Source organism: Danio rerio, chromosome 17 (assembly GCF_049306965.1).
Source record: "Danio rerio strain Tuebingen ecotype United States chromosome 17, GRCz12tu, whole genome shotgun sequence".
Lineage (NCBI taxonomy): Eukaryota > Metazoa > Chordata > Actinopteri > Cypriniformes > Danionidae > Danio > Danio rerio.
This window is the reverse complement of record NC_133192.1, coordinates 18,901,874-18,926,660: the sequence shown is the minus strand read 5'-3', so window position 1 is coordinate 18,926,660 and position 24,787 is coordinate 18,901,874. Positions and strand designations below refer to the sequence as shown.

General features: G+C 36.0%; 1 protein-coding gene across 8 annotated transcripts in view; it reads left to right on the top strand.

Moving 5' to 3' along the window:
* Positions 1-24,787, top strand: part of adck1 (aarF domain containing kinase 1) — a 267,173-nt gene that overhangs the window by 100,587 nt on the left and 141,799 nt on the right. For all 8 annotated transcript variants that reach the window (XR_012392615.1, NM_001123049.1, XM_073926849.1 and 5 more), the window contains 1 exon segment: positions 10,991-11,194. Coding sequence is in view for 7 of the 8 variants with exons in the window: in NM_001123049.1 (NP_001116521.1) it covers positions 10,991-11,194 (204 nt within the window). In the remaining variant the exon portion in view is untranslated.

The following is a 24,787-nucleotide window of genomic DNA, read 5'->3' as shown; positions in this document are numbered from 1 at the left end:
CTAGAAAAAACATCCACACACACATTCACACACACACTCATACACTACAGACAATTTAGCCTACCCAATTCACCTGTACCGCATGTCTTTGGACTGTGGGGGAAACCACAGCACCCGGAGGAAACTCACGCGAATGCAGGGAGAACATGGAAACTCCACACAGAATCAACAACTGAGCCGAGGTTCGACCCAGCGACCTTCTTGCTGTGAGCCGACAGCACTACCCACTGCGCCACTGCCTCGCCAAGTTTAAGTTGATTAAACAAAAATATTAATGTGGCCCAAAATCTCAAGAATTGAATTGAATAAGTAGTTTGAATAAGCAGCAAAAATCTGAGTGCGCAGACAGTCAAACGTAATGTTTCACTTAGGAATATTCAGGATTATGTTTCACTACTGTATTTTTTCATACAGTGCAGACCCTTTCCGCACTGCTGGCTATCATATCACTAACTGAAACTTAATTGACATGGATAGGTGACTGGATAGGAATTTTGTTTTTCAAAACATATGACATGATTGGCTACAACTGATTTTGGTTATTTTCATGTGATTGAAACTATTACTAGCCCTCAGAAATTTAGAATTTTAAGAAAAAGTGAAATATGGGACAAAACTGGATGTTTGGAAGATAAAAGTAGAGCTGAAGTATGGCGCTGTCCAAAGAAAAACCTATTCACCCTATAGATACTACACAGTATATGATGAAGTGTTTTTGATGCTTTATGGATATTAACCTATTGTAAGAGATGTCCAAAACAAAATTAAACACTTTTTAAAATTAGCATAGTGTGAGGCATTCGCAGTAGGTAGTGCTGTCGCCTTACAGCAAGAAGGTCACTGGGTCGCTGGTTCGAACCTCGGCTCAGTTGATGTTTCTGTGTGGAGTTTGCAAGTTCTCCCTGCCTTCGCGTGGGTTTCCTCCGGGTGCTCCGGTTTCCCCCACAGTCCAAAGACATGTGGTACAGGTGAATTGGCTAGGCTAAATTGTCCGTAGTGTATGAGTGTGTGTGAATGTGTGTGTGGATGTTTCCCAGAGATGGGTTGTGGCTGGAAGGGCATCCGCTGCGTAAAAACTTGCTGGATAAGTTGGCGGTTCATTCAGTGTGGCGACCCCGGATTAATAAAGGGACAAGCCGACAAGAAAATGAATGAATGAATGAATGAATACAATTAGCATAATAAGGGCACTTATTAGGAACATGTAGTTCAACTAAAATTGGAGTTCTTGTAGTTCCTGCTCTTTCTTCTTGTGCTTGTCTCATTTATGCAGTGCTAATACAGTTCTAATGTTAACAAGGAATATTTTGTGCCCTCCAGAGTTATCCTTTCTTGGTGAGATACCTAAAGTCAGACAGAACTTTTAACAGATTGTATATTAGTTTTTCTATGTACGTTTGTGATCTTTTTAATCTATATCCAGAGTTCTCATTTCTCTTTTGCCTGCTCACATAAATTCGGCGTTTTACGCAGATTTTGCCCATCTTATTACTCTGTGAACATGTGGAGGACTTCTTCTGCGCCTTCCCGTGCAGCTCTGAGGACTTGATTGGCTGTCACACTTGTGTTTGCCGAACAACTCCTGTGACAAAAGACTCTTCAGCATTGCCTTGATGGGAGACATGATTGACGCCTCATCAGATACAAAGAGCGCTCTTGTGTTATTTCGCTCTCCGCTGGCTCACGGTAAATTGCTGGCCTGTTTTTTTTTTTTATTTTTTTTATAAATGTTTTTCTGAAGACAAATAGTTGTGCCTGGAGGTTCCCTTTCTCTTTTTGTATTTATTTATTCTTTTTGAAAGTCACTATGTAAAAAAAAGCATATAAATACGACAGGGAAACCTAAAATAGAACCTAATAATAAGCAGTTGATTGGCCAGCTGCATGCAACAAACTGGCAAATCAGCCAATCCCAAAGCAGCTTTGCATTCACTCCCTACATTGTTAAAAATGCTGGGTTCTACACAATTTCTTCATGTTGTCCTCCCAAAAACCTCAAGAGTTGCGCTGATTAAGCTCATTTTCAATAGGTTGTTTTTAATCACGTGATTCTGTTGATGTGCAAAGTTTAGATGGAGGGCAGGAAGTAAAAATCTGAATGGGAGACATAGAGGAAAATTTGTATTTTTGTCATTTTACCATATTTCAAAGGAGATATAAATAGAAAATAACCACATATGTTGGACATGATCCTTATATCATAAAAAGGGCTGAGTTTTCTACTGAACTAAAATATATTTGCATGTCATTGAGGCACATTGAGATATTGTATAAGCTGTCACATAAAAAAATATTATAGTAAATACTATAGTGTTTAAAAACCATACTATTGATAATTACTTGACGTAGTTCCTGTCGTAGTAATTTTATTTTTGCTGTGGTATGACACAACTGTAGTAATAAACAAATTCAATAGGCTTCTGATTTCTACGCTATAATTATACACCATCAAAATACAGTGTTTATTACAGTTTATTAGTTTACTATGTTACAGTATTCTGTAGCCTTCATTAACAAAGTTGTACACATTATACACTTTACTATGTGCTTCAAAAACATTTTTCCCCTTTCGGATATCTTCTAGACATCACAAAATAACAGATGACAGCATACTAAAGTGTGGACTCGTAGTCTGCATTATTGTTTATTTATTTTTGTATGATAACCATATAGCTTTGTTGCAAGGGTTGCATTTATTTTTTATTTTATTTTTTCAGTTGATAATGCAATTTCATTACAGCAATTAAATGTCAGGGTAGGTTATTTTATTTATTTTCCTGAATTTTGTATAAGTGTTTGTATCTGATTTTATGCAACACATTAACATATTTATACACATAGCTAGGCCTGTATATAATCTTTAATGGTGCTGTTAAACGAACTATCACATTCAAACCTTTTGTACACATGAATGTATTGATTAAATGTTTATTGCATGCCTCCTTTTCTTTCGTTTTTCATCCAGTTTGCTGAACTTTCTCCTCTTTATGAGCAAAACTTTTGAAAGTCTGTAAAACCTGTTTGGCATTTCTTATTTTGGCCAATTTAAACAATTATAAACAAAAATTGTTTTTAAAAAAAAAAAAAAAAAAAAAGAAACATTTTGATGTTCTGATAACAATTCCTACATTGGCCGGAAAGTGCAAAACAGCATTACAATGTATGAAATACTTTTACGAAGACAAATTTACATTTTGGAAATTTTTTTTAGTCATCGTAAGACACAATTACATAGGAAAAACTATTTTAACAAGGATGAAACATTTACATTTTAGAAAAAAAATTTACAAGATGCAAAACACTTTTACCAGTCCCAAAACACATTTACAATGACAAATTCTTTTCGAAAAGGGAATGTACACTGAAGTGATGCGGAATGTACCACAAACGGGAAAATATCAGCTTGTGTGTGACTTTGTTGACACGTTTAACATGAGTCTACAACTATAAATATCATGGTTTAACCAACTGCAATAAAAAATTGTTTTGTCATTCAGAGATATTTTGAGAAAATATCAGCATGAGAGTATGTAGAAGCATGTAAACGCGAGTACATGGAAACAAGTTAACACGAGTCGACAACCAAAGCACAACAGATGTTGACTGATAAAAATATCAAAACCGACATCAGTGTGTAGTCCTGACTAGCTCAGTTAGATAGGTCGATCGATACTCGTGCTGAACTTTTTGACTTTGGTTTGAATCCCGTTGATGACATGTCAATTATAATTATGGTTATATACTGTTCTGCCACACAAATATTAAAATCAATAATGTTTACAATGACACTGACAACAAGTAATACGAATTGTTTCTTCGGTGCACCGCAATGCAGACGCAGACAATTCGGTATTGGTTCAAAAATAATCATAACCGGTTATTATGTACTTATGTCATTTATCTCATATGTGCTATTTCGCTGTAGTTAACTATGGCGAGGGAGGCGAGCTTGAGTATTTACATTTCTCCAACTACTTAAAAACTCAGAAACTGCACAATTTCACTGCGCGCGTGTTTGCTGGACAGTCTTTCACTGACACTTTCGGCAGAAGCCCCTATTTTACTGCGATTGAGAAAATGAAAGTACTCTCTCTCACTGTGGCCCATTTGACCTGCTGGCATGACTTTTCTCTCCTCTTTCGTTACAGCAATACTTCTGGATACAGACACGACTGCGTGTCTGCAATAGTGTTCTCTTCCTCATTTATCATGGATCAGCTGTTAATGATCACAGCTGCCGTTTATCAGTGTTTATCATCGGTGAACAGCAGCAGTCAGAGCTTTAGAGCCAATTACAGCCCTTTCTGTTGAGCGCATGACCAATCAAAGGAGTGTAAGAACGAATTCACTAGACAAGGCGAGCGCGATATTTGTTTATTTGATATAAATGCTCATGTTGTTCTGTGCATGTACTTGAGTTTTTAAAAGTACAGTTTATAATATATCTGAGTGTTTGTATTAAAGAACAAAATTGTATTACAGATAGTATATGAATATAAATATATTTATACATTTAATACAAGAATTGCTGTGATGTGAAGAAAATATAAAACTGTGTATGAAAAGCATCGTCAATGCACTCTGATATCGAACTGAACCGAATCGATGGCATGATAATCGTTATCAAACCATGAGACCAGTGCATGTTCACACCTCTAAATTATTTTGTATGGGTATGTTTTGTTGCTGTGAATAATTGACGAACCTGCCAATCTGCAAATGTGAATAGATTACATCTGGAAAGTTAACACAGACACCTATTAAACTGTAACAACGGCTTCGTTCAGTTTACTTTTAAGAGTCCTCAAGCTGATGTTTACACCGTGTAGATTTGACATCATATCCACGATTACAGCGTACGAGTAGACCTCGTTAAAATATTGAACACATTAATGTAGTATGTCTGGTGTTTCTGCCTGGTACGCGTTCTTAAGAAACTCCAAACACCGACCACATGTAAAGCAAAACCGTGTTAAGCTGCTCATGTGTTTGCGACAAACTGGGCAAACAACCCTCGACTGCAGTCCATGTTCAGTCACCATAAACTTTATTTACACCATGTACTGAACAACATGAATTTACCACGCTCACCACTAACAGCAACAATACCTTTTAAAGCATCACTTCCACTGTGTAGTACATTCCCTTTCTGTAAAGAATCTGTCATTGTAAACTTGTTTTGGGACTGGTAAAAATGTTTTGCGTCCTGCTAATTTTTTTTCCAAAATGTAAATTTGTTCCATCATTGGTAGAATTGTTTTTCCTTTGTGTCTTATGATGGGTAAAAATGTTTTTCAAATGTAAATTTGTTTTGAGCTTTTGTAAAAGTGTTTCACACTTTGTAATGTTGTTTTGCATTTCCCGGCCAACCTAGATTCCTATGTAGAAGAATCACTTCCTGCCCTCCATCTGAATTTTGTACGTCATCAATGACGTCATATGAAAACAACCTAGTATGAAGAAGTGAAGAAGATTTCTATTCTCTCAGTGTGAAGCGTTTTCTAAGTGTAAAGCAGTTCATTTTCTCTTCTTAAACAGTATGTAGTGTTTGCAGCAAACATGGCAGCGTGTGTTTAAAATACTGTGTAAAATGAGTATGCCTGAACAGGAGCAACACTAGGAGAAGGCTATGCTGAAGAATGATTGTGTAGAATAACTGAATATATAAAGCACTGATTATATATGTTAAATACTTGTATGAAGCTATATGTGTCAGAAGTTAGAATGAGTGTCATATACACCAGCGAACAACCACCAGATGTCGCTGGTAAACACACACACACTTAGAACTACAAATCTGCTGATAAACTACATATTCAGTCATGCCACACACACACACACCTGCTCCAAGTCTCCACTGATTAGACTCCCACAGCTGATCCTGCTTCAAGACTGATTACACACAATATTTAAGCAGCACACACACTCATTCACATTGCCGAGTCTTGTTTATCTGTAAGGTGACATTACAACGCGTTATCCTGGTCTTGTTTTCCTGTGTTTTGATCTTAGCCTTGTTTATCCAGTTCTCCTGTTTAGCCGTCTGCCTTTTGACCTCTCGCCTGTGTTTGACTACGATTCTGGACTGCCTGTATAGATCTGTTTGCACCTGTGTTGACCATCGCTTGCCTGACTTTGAATAAACCTGCATTTGGATCCTACCTTCTGTTGTTGGTGTCACTCCCCGGCGTTACAATGAGTAACATATTATCAAGTTATTATCCTATCATGACAATGTATGTAAACACTTAGTTCCTTTGCATACAGTAAGTTGCATCTATACTTTGCTGACATAGACCTGTAACATCTCTGTTGACATGAGCTAGTGGGCTGAGAGCCAAGAATAGCAGGACCCTTTAGACTAGAAACCTATTCAAAAATGGTCAAGAGTTAAAGCAAGACACCTAGGGGTGTGGAAAATAACCTGTATAAAGATTGTGGAAAACACAGAGACTTGAGAAGGAGCAGAGAAAGAGAGAACCAAAGAAAGGAAGTGTCCAGGAGAGACTTCAGAATGCTCTGGGGTCTGCTCTGCACTTTCTCGGCTTTATTATGGAGAATAAAGTCTATTTTCTGATATTCAAAACCTCCTGTCTGATAATTTCTAATTGATAGGAAGTCGAATTACGACAGAAGCAGCAAAATAATTGTGTATAAAAAGCCAACACGATGCCCCTAGTGGACTATTTGTGCGATTTCATTTGCGGTGGGTGGCTTGGAGAAACGTGAAGCTGGAATAGTGAGAGAAATGAAAAACTCTGACTGCCTGCCAATAGCGTTTTCCAGTGCCAGGACTGTATGATGGCAGGTGGCACAGCTTTCTCTCCCTGGGGGATTAGCCAGCGAAGAATAAAAAATAAAAGGGTAGACCTCCTCTTCTTATCCTTTTTCTCAGGCTGCCGTCCCTCCACTTTGCTTTATTGGTTCCACAGATCCAATGTAGAAGGTGTTGAAGATGAGCAGATGGAGATCATGACTGTTATTACTGCCTGCTTGGTCTCTTATTAGCCCTGCCTTACTCCTCGACACATCCTCGCTATCAAAAGCCTGTTTGGGCTCTGGGCTGGGAAGGCGAGAAGCACATGTTTTGTATCCAGCGAAATAAAGTGTCTTCTCATCACGCTCGTAATTATCTCCGAGCTGTCACATCCTATTGGATTCTCTGGGCAAGGAAAATGGGGTTTTTGTGCGTGCCGAAAAGCCAGCCGGGCAGCCCGGGCTGCCGTCGGTGGCGGCGGAGATGAGCGCGAAGAGTGCAGCAGAAAATGCCCATAGGACAACCTTCAAATCTCCCATCCACTGCGTGCAAGGATTAACTCAAATCCTGCCTGACGGAAGAGTGTTTACTCTCCCCTCAAACATCCTGTCAGAAATATCAGCTCTGCCATAGAAGTTTTTTGGACCTGAGGGGGTGTCGCCTAAGGAAAGCACTCCAGAAATGAAAACACACACACACACATATGGGGTTAAATTAAGATCCTGGGGGTGTGGAACCGTAAAATCGTGTGTTGTTGTGATTATGATGTCTAGGTTATCTACAAAATGCATGATTATCATTGTTGAAGACAATTTGTGACTATACTGTGGAAACATATTTACATAAAAACAAACACAAAGATAAAAAAATATATTGACACATATACATTATAAGTTTTTTTTTAATCTTGTTTTTCTAACATTTCTACCACATGACCTTGGTTTGTCAGACAACTATCACAGATATATTTATATATATTTTCCTGGAAATGGGTTGCGGCTGAAAGGGCATCCGCTGCGTAAAAACTTGCTGGATAAGTTGACAGTTCATTCCGCTGTGGCGACCCCGGATTAATAAAGTGACTAAGCCGACAAGAAAATTTATGAATATAACTATATATATATATATATATATATATATATATATATATATATATATATATATATATATATATATAAAATGTGGAAAAATAGTTATTAAATTAGGTCTTGATGAGCTGAAGAGGCTTTTAAAAAAAACTTTAATGTATATATATACATATATATATATACACACACACACACACACACACACAAAACCAAGATCGTATAGGAAATGAAATGCATTGACACAGCTGCCGATAATTTGTATCTATTTTTGAATCAATGTGCTGAATGTTTTTCCAGATCATTGCGTCCCGGTTTAATCCCCGCACACACATATAGACTCCCCACCCAGTATAATTAGGTGCATGTGGACTTTGTCTTTTGAGGGATGATTCGAATCGGACGACCGGCCTCATATGTGGCCCCATTTGGAGCACAAAAGACAGTCTTTTGTCAGGGTGAGAGGGTTAAGAGAGCTCATTTCACGGCAGTTTATTTGCTCAGGTCCCAAAGGGACGTCCCTCCAAGAGTACTATCAACTCCACCAGCTGGTGTTGGGACAGGACACCACAAAGACCCCCTTAAAACTGACGTCCCGTTTAAGCAGCATTTAAGACAAATGAGATGAGGGAACCTATTGAGATGAGAGAAGCTATTTTCCCTCCCTCTCTCTCTCTCTCTCTCTCTCTCTCTCTCTCTCTCTCTCTCTCTCTCTTTCTCTCTCTCTCTCTCTCTCTCTCTCTCTGTGTTTTTGTATTAGTTTTTTTTTAAGTATGAATGATGCAGACTACTTATCAAAAAATGATTTATTTTTAGGTTTCTTTTTTGGTATAAAGTAATATATATTCAATTCAATAAATATATTCAATAATAATTATATTCTCTAAATAATAAAAAAAGACTATAGTCATAGAGTACTATGTAACTGTATAGCATTTGAATTTTGATGGCATAATATATACATATTAAACTGTCATTTTATTGTTATATTGCGCATGTTTTTAATGGACATCATAATTTCTCCAGGGGCAATTTATTTTGATTGGAGCACACTGACAAATTTTGTACTGTAAATTTCATGTTATGTAAATGTTATTCAAGTGCATCTAATTATTGTCAATGTACTATTATGTAAATAAATAATGTAAACAATAATGTTTTGTTAGTTATTGTGTTTACTAACATGGACTAATAACAAACAGTACTTGTACATTATTTCTTAATCATAGTTTACACATTTACTAATGCATTATTTTTAAAAAGTTACATTAGTAAATGTAGCATGAGTTAACACAAACAAACAATGTCTTTTGGTAATATTATAAGGAAACATAACATCTCTTTTCACTTTTATGCAGATGACTCTAAGTTGCATTTTCTTTTAAAATATCAGAACTCCCTGCAGACTCTAATTGATTGTCTTGAGGATGATAAATGTTGGATGGCAAAAACCGTCCTTCAGCTTAATAACGACAAAACTGAGGTTATTCTCTTCGGCCCATCAAGAATGTCTTAAATTGGGGGCTTGGGAAGTCTTACAACACATGTTAAATTGCAAGTATAAAATCTGGGAGTTATCGTTGATTCAGAGCTTTGTCTCAAAAAACAAATTAGCTCAGTCATTAAGAATAGTTAATTTGAGCTGAGCATCATCTTCAGAATCCATTCTTTCCTTTCAAGATCTGGAAAAAGTCATTCATGCTTTTATCACGTCCCACCTAGACTATTGCAATTCCTTGTATGTTGGTCTTCCTTCAATCTTCATTGGCACGGTTGCAGCTGGTTCAAAATGCAGCAGCTAGACTTTTAACAGGCACCAAAAAACATGCTCATATCTCACCAGTTTTAGCATTCTTTCATTGGCTTCCTGTTAATTTTAGAATTCAGTTCAAGATTTTACTTATTGTTTTAAAAGCACTGAATGTGCAAGCACCTTTCTGATATATCAGAACTTATTAATACAGTCAACTTCTCTGTCTCTTTGGTCGTCAAATAAAATTTTACTGATATAAAAAAAAAAAAAAAAAAAAATATATATATATATATATATATATATATATATATATATATATATATATATATATATATATATATATATAAACTCAGGTTTTATGGCAGCAACGTTTTTTGAGATCTTGTGTTTTATATTGTGTATTGAAGAGTACAACAAAAAAAAAACAATAACAAAGATTTATGGAAATGACTAAAACTGAAATTTTAGTCATTTTCAAAAATGATGATTTTGCAAAAAGTTTGAAACATAAGACTTTCAAGAGATGGGGGCAATTTTCACTATCAATAGTACAGTATTCCAAATTATTATCTGCATTAAATGGCATTTACAGTGATTAAATGTATCATCTTCAAGACAGGACTTTCTGTATGAAATTTGTATAAAATCTACAATAAAATCAAAGAGAAAAACAAGTTACTTTTTTACATTTACATCTTCATCTACAGTAGAGGTGAATGAGGTGCAGAGAAGCTTACTTGCTGATAACAAAGCCTGTTGTTATCAATCATTGTTTACTTCATGAAATCAGTTCAATGGTGAAGGGATTGATCAACTAGACTTATTGATAGGAGGTTTGCGAAGAAATTTCATGCTCCATTTTGTAGTATTTTCAAAATACTGTATTTTATTTTCATACTTGTTATGGCTGCTGTTTATTTTGATGCATGTAAAACTGAGGTATTTGGTATTTTATTTTAAAATACATTTCAGTGTATTTTTGGCCATCCCTGCCTGTAACATCAAAGCTAAATTTCCTGCAGCGGTTAATGTCACACTGTCCTTCATAAATGATTCTTGTATGCTGAATTAGTGCTCAAGCATTTACTATTAATGCTATTAAAGCAGTTTGTGATGCTTAATATTTTTGCAAAAACTCATATATTTTTCTTAATGAATATGACATGCAAAACAGTAAAGCATTTATTTAATATGCATATGTTTTACTAAAAATGTATTTGCCCCTTTAAATCATTTGTTTGATGCTTCATTGCTGAATAAAAGTTTTTCTTGTAACAGCAGTGGATTAATAAGATTAATGACAGCTATTATAAATCATTTCCCATGTATCTTTCATTTGATTCTCTTTGGTGTATGTCTTGAACTGCGTTTGTTGAACTGGTCCTTTTTCTTCAGGTTCACAGGCGCTCAGCGGAGAGGCTGCTGGACTTGTGTTGTGCGAACAGAGGCACCTTCATTAAAGTAGGCCAGCACCTGGGAGCCCTGGAGTACCTACTGCCTGAGGAGTACACCAGCACGCTGAAGATCCTGCACAGCAGAGCTCCGCACAGCAGCATGGAGCACATCAGACAGGTCATACGAGAAGACCTGGGGAAAGAGGTACGTTTTTCACTGTCTAAAAAAACACAAAACAAAACCTAAAATAAATTGTTTTGGTAATCAGGAGTGGCAGTGCTTCTCTGTCAATGTCGGTTTGACGGCTTCAACCAAAATATTCTTACCACACCATACTAACCATTGGTTTGCTATGAGGGAATGATGCACAAAAAGAAAGCCCCACTCCCTACTCAATATTATGTTTTAGTAGTAAGCACGTCAACATACTTAAATAAAAGTCTTTGCAACTTCCATTTTATGCAAACTTTAAAGAAGATTTTTAAACTGTGGTTTAACTTTATTGGTTCATAAGATGCACGCAAATGACTACTAGCACTTTGACAGTTAAAAAAAAAACAAAATATCTTTCAATATATTGTGAAAAAATGTGGCTTCTGATGATTCATTGACATCTCAGGTAGTGAAATGATCAGCTCGTGCAAGAAACTGAACATTAAATACTTAATTCAACTATTGCCTTTAATCCAGAGTCTCAGCAAACATTCACAGTAACAAATGAATCATTCTTTTGAAATACAATATTTTAGTGAATATTTTTTGAGTTAATCATATTTGATCCAGCACAAATCTCAACAAAACTTGCTTTTTAGTCGTCACTGACAGGCTCAAAATGGTTCAATATACAGTACGGCTTTATTCAATCTAACAATGTCAGTGACTGAGCTTATGAATCAGTTCCAAGTCAAGCACATAAAAAGAAACAATAAAGTTGTTCGGTTTCCACATGTTTTTTACAAGGTCTGTATGATGAAGACGTGTTTGTTCAGTATATATGCATTAGGCATGTGTGTTTTACATTGTTATTTGGTTATTTTAATAATCGCATTAACAAGTTCATTGTTTGTGATTTACAGATAATTTTTTCTGTATATTTACTGTTATAAATTGCATTGAGGAACATTCATCTCTTCTTTATCAACTTTTGATGTTAAAAATAATGTATTGTACAATAAATGATATGTAGTGAATTAATAACAAAAAAGCACTGGTGGTTTATTACCAAGTGTTTGTAACCTAATGACGTTTGACAATCAGAGCATCAGTATTCACAAGTATTATTTCTATGTATAATAAATAATAAACAAATAACAAATATGTATTAAATGTTTTAACATTATGTTTTACTTTCAAAGTGCCAATAAAATGATCTAAAAGTCTCTTTAGCGTATATATATATATATATATATATATATATATATATATATATATATATATATATATATATATATATATATATAGTTTTGGCATAATATTAGCTCCATACTCCAAAGATGTTGGTGAACTGTTTGTGTGAATTTTTTTTTCACAGTATGTCTGATAATATTTTTTCATCTGGAGAAAGTTTTATTGTTTTTTTTGGGGCTAGAATAAAAGCAGTTTTTTAAACACCATTTTAAGGACAATATTATTAGCCCATTTTATTAGCCAATTTTATTATGTGCGACCATAGGCATCTATTAAAATACATGAGTTTATTTTTTACATTAGGCTATATGTAGATTAAAAACACATTTTTTTTTTTTTTTACCTATTTCCAGACCCGGCCCCGTTGATTTGGATTTCTGTTTTTGAATTTTAGAATGTTAAATTTGTTACTCTGAATTTCTTCATCTTGAAAACTTGAAACTGTATTTTTACAAACTCAATATCTGCAGTCTATACATTCAGATCAAAAAAGTTTAAAAATACATCTGTAAAAACCTGACTTAAAAATTCAGTTGTCTTGAGTTTTAGATGTTTAATATTCAAGTTAATAAAATGAAACTCAAATTAATAAATTCATATTAATAAAATCTAATTATTTAATTCAAATTCAATTGAATAAATTCAAATTAATAGATTTTAATTCAAATTAATAAATTCGAATTAAAATCAATGAAATGAAATAAAATTTGTTTAATGGCTTGTAATTTTCAGTTTTATTAAATTACAATGACTAATAATTCAAATGAACATAATTCAGATTCAGATTGTTTTGGCATATTTTAGGCGTGAGTAAATTAATTGCAAATTTAGATTTTTGGATGAACTCACCCTTTAATGATGTAAATCACACACCCTCAGTCTTTACCGCAGGCTACTCTTGTAGAGCCGCGATCTGTTATTCAGTAATTGTGCAGGTCCCTGTGGGTGGACAGGGTTAATGTCACACGAGAGAAGCTGCGGTCTCCCTCGTTCTCTCCTGTCAGTGTTTTGTGTCTCTCGTCAGAGCAGTCGTCCTGAAAGTGCTTCATCTCAGGAACGCTTTGACAGGTGTTTACATTTCGCTGGAGATAATTGTTCAGTTCTGAAGATGACCCATGCAAATCATGCATCAGCTCGTGTCCCAATATTTTGTATTTGTATCCGGCTGTTTCTCACATTACACAGGAACAAACCATCTCATTTATGCGGCTTGTTGAGTAGAGGTGTTTTGTGTCTTTTTGAGATGAAACGGAAAGGAGGCATTCAAGACATTTTGTAGAGGTGAGAAAATAATAGATGTGCAGTCTAGTTTTCTGTCAATAAAGCAGATAAATATGGATGTTCAAACTTGTTTGTTTCTATCAGTCTAGACTGGAGGTGATTCTAGAACCTTTTATTTTATGTCCTGAGTTTTTGGGATAAGAAAACTGCATTCGCAATATGACTTTAAGGTTCTTAAAGTGCTTTAAAACGTGTTTTTTTTTTTTCAATTCTATTTTATTTTATTCACACTATGCTATCCAAACCATGCCCATGCCCGTTTCCCAGATCGTTTGAGAAGTGTGAGTGCTCTGAATCGGGCTCAGGCATGATTCACTTGGCTGGCCTTGGCCCGGTTGGAAGAGGTGGGCCAGACTGCGGTTCAATTGAGGACTATTTCATATGGATTTATTAATCATTCTTCCTGTTTAATGAATCCAAACTGTTGTAGTTTATTAAAGACGCAAACCCCTCACTGCATGACAGTTGCACCTTTAGCAAACCTCATAAATCCTGCAGCACGAGGACTTTATGATTGTTTATGAGCATCAAAAGTGTCTAATCTGTTCTGCGAAATTTTTCACAAGTCTGTCTAGATGACAGCAGCCGGAATGATATAAAAGAGTACCTAAAAAGTCCCCAGCTAGGTAACTAGGTAACAGCACTGAGTAATATTATTGTGCCTGCTGCAGCATGCTGGTAGCAAATTTCCATGATTGGTATGCTGGAATGAAAGTTTAGTTTCTATAATTTTTCTTAGTACACAGTGTAACTACAGAAAAGAAAAACTTTAAATACACTGTGAAACCCAAAAAGTTAAGGTAAAATAAACTATTTCAGGAAACTGATTGAAACAAACCATATAAGTTTAAATACTAATCCTATTGAGTACTTTGAACTTAATCCATTTGAGTAAATGAAGAAATATAAGCACAGTAAAAGCCAATAAATGAAAAGAACTCAAACCAACTGAGTACTGTAAAATCTAATAAGATAAGTCAACTAAAACCGGTTGAGGAAAACAGATTGCTGCAAACCATTTGAGTTAAAAAAACTAATCTATGTGAGTACTGTGAACTCACTCCATTAAAGTTGAAGTAATAAGGTATTTAAGGAACTCCTTACCTTCAGGACTCTTTTCAAATGAGTAGAATTAACTTTTAGTAAAATTTGAGCTACCAACACTCAATTCATTTGACAAAGTTGACTGTTGGGTTTTATAGTGTAGGAAATGTGTCAAAACCCTTTTTGATGTTTTTTTGAGCGACATGCTAATGGTCTAATCCAATTCAACTGCTAATCTAATGTAAAAGTGCTCCCACCAGACCCAGAGATCAGCTGAAGTGATTTAAAAATGATAAATCTCAACTGTTGAACTCAAGGTGACTTGTAAAATTAGCCTTTTTTTCCCCACAAAAAGGTGGAGTGTTCCTTTAAACAAGCAGTTCTCAATTCTGGTCTTTGCCCCCTACCCTCAATAAGAGACATACAATATGCGCAGAGCGGGAAGGGGGCTTAGGACCAGGATTGAGACCAACTGCTTTAAACCAATGTTGGTCCCCTATTGACTTTCAATGTATTTTTCTCACCAGGATTGAAGTCATCAACTGGGGATCATCAACTTTTTGGTTACTGACGTTTTTCAAAATACTATATCTGCTTTTGTGTTTAGCAGAGGAAAAAATCTTCAGGTAAATAAGTAGTGAGTAAAATTTCATTTTGAGGAGTTTTTCTTCTTGTCTAAACAGTCAATTCACTCCAATATACATCATGGTAGTAATATAAACCACAATTTAAACTTCCATTTCAAACCACCCTTAATATATTCCCACACGATGCAATGGCAAATCTCTTCACTTTCCAGAATTCCAGGCACAGTCAAGGTCAGATAACTTGTCAGTTCTGGTGAAATGACCTTGAACGAGAAGGACATCTGGAACCTGTAATCAGTCAGCCAGAGTCTGAGCAGGTAACCGTTAAAATGCGACCCTCCCTCGTCTGACCTTGAGAGGGCTACGCTTGTACCCGTCGCCTCTGGGGTGATGACTGCATCTTTACAGTTTTATTATTGTAATTATTAGCTCTAATAGATCAGTCTGACTTCTTGCTTCACTGCCTTTCCACCTCCCATTTTTCTCCCTCTCAACACAAGCCTATGACAACTGCAGCATTACGTAATTCCAGCCAGGTCACGACTGGCTTGTGGAGGTTTAGGCTTTTTTATTTATTTTTTTGGCTGTGTGTGTGTGTGTGCGAAATAAGAAGCATTGGAGATGGCGCTGCTGCTGTGTGTGTCGGGAACTGGAGATGGACCCGTCACGGCTCGTTGGGCTCAGTGCGGCAGGAGAATAATCCGTCTGCCTCCGTGTCACAATAAAAGTCCCCTCAGTACTCTCTTTTTGTCTCTCGTCCTCTCCATTACAGTCTCTGCATACAAGCGTGTGGATATGTAGATTAGCTGAGGATTGGGCTTCTAATGTTGTGTAAGAATAATGTGTTTTGGTATGCTCTGTGTCAGGTCAGCGCAAGTGTTTTTAATGAACATCACTCATCCGGCTTTACTGTAGCAGGGAGATGCTTCTGGGAGGAGAAAAGGGTAGTGATGTGTTTGCAAGTAAAATTTGAGTGGAAAAAGTGTAATGTGAAACCTGAAAACAATGTATTCCAGTGGTTCTCAAGCTGTGGCTTCCTTCTAGTGATACACAGAATAATCTCTTAATAATAAAAGAATAAAATGAACACACTTTTAACCCCTTGACGGATGCTATAACACTGAGACTCATGTGATTAGACAGCATTGGCTGTTCCCTGAAGCTTAAGATTACACCGCTGTGCTTAGAATGTTTACTTTGTTTACCCAAATGTTGCTTGTTTAACTTTTCTGTTCAATTAAAACATTGTTATAACCCAACCTAACCCTAACCTTTAAATTGAGAACCCAGAGAAACTAGGAAAGTAGTTTCAAATAGTTTTATACTGTAAACAGAAACATTATTATTCTTTCAAGTTAATTTAGTTCATGTGCCTTAAAAAAATAAATAAATTATTTTGATTAAATTATGAGTATCACTAAAATGTCTAAAACCCCAAACCTATAGAGAGAGAACTTTGCCTCCTCATTTGTGAAGTCTCCTGCACACCACCAGCTTGTGGTTTCAGATGTGTTGTGACAGCCTGGCAGTGCCCGTCTTAAAATTTATGTACTATAAATGGGAAACCCAGATAACCTAAGAAGTGATTTCTTAGTATTCAAATCATAATAAAATATAGTTATATATTATATAAATATAATAATGTAAGTCAGTGTTTCTCAACCATGTTCCTGGAGGACCACCAGCACTACATGTTGTGGTTGTTTGTCGCACCCATTACTGGTCTTTCAATCTCTACTAATGAGCTGATGATCAGAATCGGGCATGTTTGGGTAAGGAGACAGGGAACATGTGCAGAGCTGGTAGTCCTCCAGGAATGTGGTTGAGAAACACTGATATAGGTTATAACATTATACATTATATATTAACAGCATTTCAGTATTGTATGTTAAAACATTTTATTGTTCAATAAACATAGAAACATTATTATTCTTACAAGTTAATCTAGTTCATGCGTCTTAAATTTAAAAATCATGTAAACCTCAGAATTGTGAATAAATTATGAGTATACACTAAAATGACTAAAACCCCAAACCCTGGAGAGGGAACTTTGCCTCATCATTTGTAAAGACTCCTGCACGCCATCAACCTGCGGTTTCCAATGTGCTGTGCCGTGACAGCCTGGCAGTGCCCGACAGATTGAGCCTCTGCCAGGGCTTTTAGCGAGTGTCTCCTGCATCATGAGGTAAACTACAGCATCCCAGAATTCCCCCACCTCCCCTCATATTTATTTATGAGGCCTGGCATGGTCTCACACGAAATCAAAAAGCTGTTACGGGCAGCTCTGGATCCATTTAGATAAGGAATTATTGATATCACAAAGGTGTGGGGAGGAAGAAAGACACTGGTCCTGGTTTTCCTCTCAGCCTGCCTTTGCTCTATCTCTTTAATTCGCTTTTCTTTAAGCCTGTGAGCAACTGAAATGTTATTCCACAAGAATCTCCAGTTGATACAGCCTAGCCTTATTTATGTGTAGTTGGGCCAGTAAAAGCAGCTGAGTTAGCTCTTTTCATGTACATGGATATGTGAATGCCTAATATTTTATTTGTGTGAATATATATGTACATATTTGTAGAAACAGTGTAAACAAATCTTAGTTTTCTATTGTTTGGCATATATATGACCGTTATACATTGGCATCTTTTGTAGCATTGTGTTTGTTTTTTAAATGGCATGTGAAGATAAATTGATTTCACCCGCAGCAGCGCTCATTTGTCATACTGTCAGTTCCAGAGCAGTAGACCAATCCGAAGAACTCGGAGGCAGAACTAGGGTGGTGCGCTTCTGTTTACAAGCTCGCTAGTTGGCATGGCAACAACAATATGGCGGAACCACTCCTGAGCACTAGTCTCGCATTTTTAGATGCTAAAACACATTATTTGTAAATGGCTTCCCTTTCATTTCTGTCTAATTTCAGCTATTGCACATTTGGATTGACTGTAATTGTCATGATTGTGCATAATCTGAACTGTGAGCTTCGTACCATTAAGTTTGGAACAAATACATGTACTGTTAAAAGTAAAAGGGGGTCCAACTCAGTACTAGTAAGGTGTACCCATTAATTATATATGGCAACGCAGTGGTGCAGTAGGTAGTGCTGTCACCTCACAGCAAGGTCGCTGGTTCGAGCCTCGGCTGGGTCAGTTGGCATTTCTGTGTGGAGTTTACATGTTCGTGTGGGTTTCCTCCGGGTGCTCTGGTTTCCTCCACAAGTCCAAAGACATGTGGTACAGGTGATATGGGTAAGCTAAAAATTCATTCCGCTGTGGTGACCCCAGATTAATAAAGGGACAAAGCTGAAAAGAAAATGAATGAATGAATAAATATATATAGTTGGCTGATAGCCATGAGATATTAAAGTAATACCAGCACTCGTACAGCTTCTTCACCCTTTTGCATTACTCCGCCCACACCAGTGGCAAGCAGAGGACTACAGTTTGACAAATATTGCAACTGTTGGACAACATTATGTACTTTTGAGGGTTTTTTTTTAGGCAAGAATGTAGTTGTTTGGATTGTAACTATGCAGTTTAGTTTTAAGGATAGTGCCTATTTTAAATATTCAGAATTTCTGAGATTTAGCACGTTGGTGGCTGTAAGCCTGCCATACTGAGCAGACCAAAGACGGTTGATATTCCGCCACAAGATGACAACAGGGACAGCATAAGTCCTTAGGGGAGAAAAACAGTAATTCTTTAGCTATAGAATATATATATATATATATATATATATATATATATATATGTTTTAAACTACAGCTGAACAAATCATTACAGAACAGGCAAGTGTCATTCCAGGTCGATCTCTCTCTTTTGTTTTTATAGTGCTGTATTTATACCATAGTAATCTGGTAGTGTTTGCTGTGGCTTTTTTAAGGTTAATTATTGTGATCTCCCGATTGCAACATAAATACTGGGTAATCTCTTTAAACTGATGGCATTTCATGCGGTTCAGCCTTATAATCCTAAAATGTGAGCAAAATCAAATGTTTTGTCATCATTTTTAGACATTATGCTATAGAATCATTCAAATACTAAATGTAAAGTGATGTTGGTGAATGAACAACGGTTTCAGCTGTTCTGATGGTCAGCTGCAGATTTGTATGAATGGTGGAAGGTAGTAGTTCCTTCTAAAAAGGGTGTTTGAGACTCTCCTTGTTTAATTTTAGTTTTTATGTACATGATTATGCTGTCAAAGTGTTGCTTAAACACAATATCACACTAGTAGCAGTGCGATATGGCTGTGTATTGTCACTTGTAGGACACTAAAGCACTCTGCCTGCGGCCTCCGGCCAACAAAACGAGCAGTTGGATAGGTGTACCTAATAAAGTGGCCGGTCTGTATGTGTGCATATGTATACACAGTTATATGCTTTTGTACTATATAGAACGTTGATATACAGTATATATATATATATATATATATATATATATATATATATATATATATATATATATATATATATATATATATATATATATATCATGTTTGACATGCACACATTCTGAAGTAACAAACAATGAATAATTTTGGGCTGCACTGTGTCCCATTATAGCTATACATTTCTGTTTTTCTAGCTTTGTTAATGTGTGATTGCTCTCTGCGCACAACAAAAGAACAGCTATTACCCTGTTCCATTGCAGTGCATGGCTTTCTAGAGGAATGTTGCAAGCTGGTGAACAGCATTAACCTCCAGCACACTGTAAAGACAGGGTTGGGTGGAGGCACAGAAAAAAAAAGAGGACGAGGCACTTAGTAGTTCAATTATGCAAATATTTATCAAAAGTAATTATCACGTTCTGTTGAAAAATGAAGCTAATTACTCAACACCACCTAGTTTTGAGCCCACAGTTGGGGGAAAGGCAGCACACATGACAATTTGAGCAAGGACTATAAACAGTGAGCCTAAGGGGCTGTTTGTAGATTATTGTGAACATTAATAATAATAGTAGACCTTAAATTGACTAAATCTGTTAGAGTTTCATGCATTAATTGCTTCTTTTATTTTTAAATGGCCAATCTGTGAACATCTTGTAATGAAACTGAAGACAATGAGACAAACCTTCCCAGACTTCCTATTGTCTATATTAAATTTTGTAGATTGATTTTTATATGTAGGATTTGAAGCATTTTTTTTCCCACAGGATAATCATACAGGTGTAACCTTTTGTTTGCCTTTTTGCTTGCATCTGAGTTCTATGACAAATGTTTCGATCATTCTGAAAGAATCATACTGTACTGTAATAAATGTCAAAGAAAAGAGATTAATATGAACTACACTGTCGATTTAGATAGTCTTGTCTTAAACATACTTCATATCATATTACTGTCGTAATTGGTAAAATTCCATACAATTCCTTCATGTTGACCCAACTCTAATTAATTATTAACTTAATTCATTTTACAAATTTAAGTGGATTGAACATAAAACAATTAAGTTGTCCAAAAAAAAAAAAACTTAAGAATTGTGTTGTTTCAACTCATTTTGAATAAGTAGTTTAAACAAGCAGCGAAAGCTATATTTTAAGTGTGGTGAATTGCATAGTTTGTGTACTTTCATACTACTTAAATATCTTTTCTAGATCACTTTTTGTTCGCACATTATTTTAAGCGTCTATTCTCGCTATTATTCAATTATTAGTTTAGACTTTTGCCTCAATAAACTTCTAATTTACTATGTTTTTTATGGTAGTAGTTAGTTAGGTGTAAATACTAGATAGGATTAGGGATGTAGACTCAGAGTATGCAGAATACATAAAAAAAAATTAATAAACACATCAGCCTCCTGTCTCTTTGTATTCATTATAATTTAATATTATCATTTCATAATACATCATTTTCATCTTACTGTATAAAATAGTTTTAATTTTTGAATGTGATTCATATGTAGTATAAAATGGCCTCATACTTATCTAGGCTTTCCTGTAGCTCAGATAATATAGAATGGCACTAACAATACAACGATTTATATATTGTTTTCACAACGAATTGCTCAGGACTGTAAATGCACCCAAATTAGACCATACAAATGAACAATAGAGTAATAATAATAATGTTCATCATAATGTTGATTAAGGGTTACACGGTGGCTCAGTGGTTAGCACTGTCCCCTCACAGCAAGAAAGTTGCTGGTTCAAGTCCTGGCTGGATCAGTTAGCATTTCTCTGTGGAGTTTGTTTGTTCTCCTCGTGTCTGTGTGGGTTTCCTCCGGGTACTCCATGAAGGTTATGCTGCAGCCCGAAGATCTCCATGTAGGAGTGGTTTTACTGCAAGTAGGCTGGGTAAACTCGTAGTGGGAAGGACTTATGCCGCAGGTGGGCTGGGTAGCTGTAGGTGTAGTAGACATAAATAAAACAACAGGTTACTGGGAGGTTGGGTTTAGGATTGGGGTAGGTGTAGACATTCATAAAACACAATAGGTTAGATTCTGTGTCGTATAAAAGACATTAATAAAATTATAACTACAGGCTGGTACTGCCCACTTGGAGCTCATGTCCCAATCACTTGAAGCTGGCTCCAACCTCCATTTATACCCTTCTCGGGTGCTCTGGTTTCCCCCACAGTCCAAAGACATGTTGTACAGATTAGTTGGATGTACTAAATTGATCTCAGTGTATGAGAGTGTGTTTGAATGCGAGAGTGTATGGCGTGTTTCCCAGTACTGGGTTGTGGCTGTAAGTGCATCCGCTGCGTAAAACATATGCTGAAATAGTTTACGGTTCATTCCGGTGTGGTGACCCCTGATATTTAGGGACTAAACTAAAGTAAAATGAAGGAATTAATAATGTTGATTAATAAGAAGCCATTTCTTAAAATGATACTTGAATTAAACTATACTCCTTCTCTAATAGATTGTGGTGTAAAATTCCACATGATGTGATACTCTAAAAGAAAAAAACAGCTTGACCAAAAGACGTTTTACCAACAATGCAATCAGCTCTTTTGGGTTGTGGGTTCAAGTCCCTGAGAGAGCAAGAACTAATAAAATGATTATCTTCAATTCAAAGCAAGTTGCTTTGAATAAAAGTGTCTGCCAAATTCATGAGTAGAAAAAAACCCTCTAATTTAAATCCTCTGAAATGGACCTTGTGTGGGCCGGCTGGAGATTTTGCTGGCAGATGTTTAGGTCTGAAAGCTAGACTAGTTAACCCATGAAAAGACCCTGCCGCTCATTAACTAAAGGAGACTCAATTAACCTTTTGTGAGACAGTGGGCTTGAGCATGTTATCTACCACACCACCGCAGTTCTCGGCATTGACAAAGACAGACCTATCGCTCTACGAGTTTTCTGTCATTTGCCAGAGAAATGCTCTTTAAGCTGTCATTGATATAAAAACAGCTCACCTTCATAAATATCGTTCTCGCCCCGCACAGGTTCATGTAGAGTCCAGAGATAGGATCTGTCTGTAAGACCCTTCCACAATATTGTATTTAGTGTCAGTGTTTGGTCACATCATCACTTTTTTCTGCAGCGGAGCATGCAATATAATCTCTAATCGACACGTAGGCTTCTTGTCAAATCCCTCCTCAGTTGAGCAATCGTGCCATCTGAGCTACGAGATGAAGTTCTTAACCGCTCTGTCAGCCTGGTATAAATAGATCCCATCTCTGCTCTCCCATGTCTTTTCCTCCTTCCCTAATATTCGTTTGCAAACTTCCTGAACCATTAGCTCGGCTGTCTGCCCTTGTGGAGGATAGAGTTTAGCTTAAAAGGCATTTGTTTTAGTTATGTATTTAAGTTTTTGCTGGTACTTTTGCGTTTTAAAATGTGCTTTATAATTAGTTGTGGAAACTTTTTCATTTGTACATTTTATACTACTGTTCATAAAATATTGGGTTACTTTTTTAAGAAGATAGTGTAAGATTACAATAATAAAAAAACTATTTAATTCAATTCATCTTTATGTCTATAGCACTTTTACAAGATTGTGTCAAATCAGCTTAACATAGAAGTTCTAGTAAATTGAAACTCTGTCAGTCCAGCTTTCAGAGTTGAAGTTCAGTTCAGTGCGTTTAACTGCTAAAAGTCCAAACACTGAAGAGCAAATCCATTGATGTGCAGCTCCACAAGTCCCAACAAACAAACTTCAGCAATTGACAAAAGTGAAGGAAAATCTTTGAGAGAAACCAGGCTCAGTTGGGCACGATCATTTTTCCTCTGACCAAACTCTACTACTTTAATGGAGTTGTATCTAAGTTGAAATCATAAACCATTCTATTATGTAGGCATGGGTATTGTTTTTTTTTTTTTTTCCCCGATACTGGTGCTAAATCGATACATTTAAAATGATACCGGTTGCAAAACGGTGCCTGAATCAATACTTTCTAGCCACAAAATTAATTGACAAAAAAAAAAAAAAATTTATATATATATATATATATATATATATATATATATATATATATATATATATATATATATATATATTCCCCGTTCTTTCATTGTTTCATTCAATTTATAATATTTATTCATAATTTTTACTCCTTAATTTCTTTCTTTTTTTTTTTTGTACTTTTTTTTGTTTTCATTCTTTAATTTGACATTTCTGTTGTTTGTTTGGTTTTTCTGTGTATGTACATTTGTTATTCATTTGTTCTTTTTTTGTCATTTGTTCTTTGAGTTCTCTCTCAGTTCTCTTGAAAGGGCATCCGCTGCGTACAACGTATGCTGGATAAGTTGGTGGTTCATTCCACTGTGGCGACCCCAGATTAATAAAGGGACTAAGCCGAAAAGAAAATCAATGTTTTGTTTCTTTTATATGTTCAATACTTTCATACTGTTTGTTTCAATGTTTGTTTAATTGTTTTTATTATTTTTATTTGCTATTTCGTAATTTATTTTCTTTCTTTCAGCATTTTTTTTTCCACTCTTTCCTCTCTCTTTAGTCTTTTGTTAGCTTCTCTCGTTTCTAATATTCGTTATTCATGTTTCCTTTTAATATTTTTTGTTTGTAGGTTTTTTGTTTCTTTCAGAATTCCTTTGCACTCTTTCTTCTTCGTTTGTTCTTTCTTCCATTCCTCATATTTTTTATTCAATTTTTTTTTGTTTTATTTGTAAGTTTTTTTTTCTTTTTTCTTTTGGCTTCATATATGCTGTTCCCTCAGAAGGGTGCTTTATTATTTGAGTGCTCTTATTTACAAACCCCTGTTTAAGGGAAGAGTCCATCCTGCAAGCATAGCCTGATTTGTCCCCTGTAGCCTCATTCATCTTCAGCCAGGGTTACGACTGATCTGCTCCCTGCAATGTGATCTCTCTGGCCTGCAGGTCTGTGGGTGTCCCTCAGAGAAAAGCCTGGGCCCTGGGGCCAGGGATCCATTACAGGACACCATTAAACAACAGATGGCAGACGAGTGCCAGCTTAGGACTAGTCTCTGTGTGTGTTTGTGTGTGTTTCTGGAGGAATCGGTGCTGCATGTGGAAAAAGGGTGGATCTCTTGGAAAGCTGCGCTGCTGCTGCCTCATTCTCAATGGCACAAC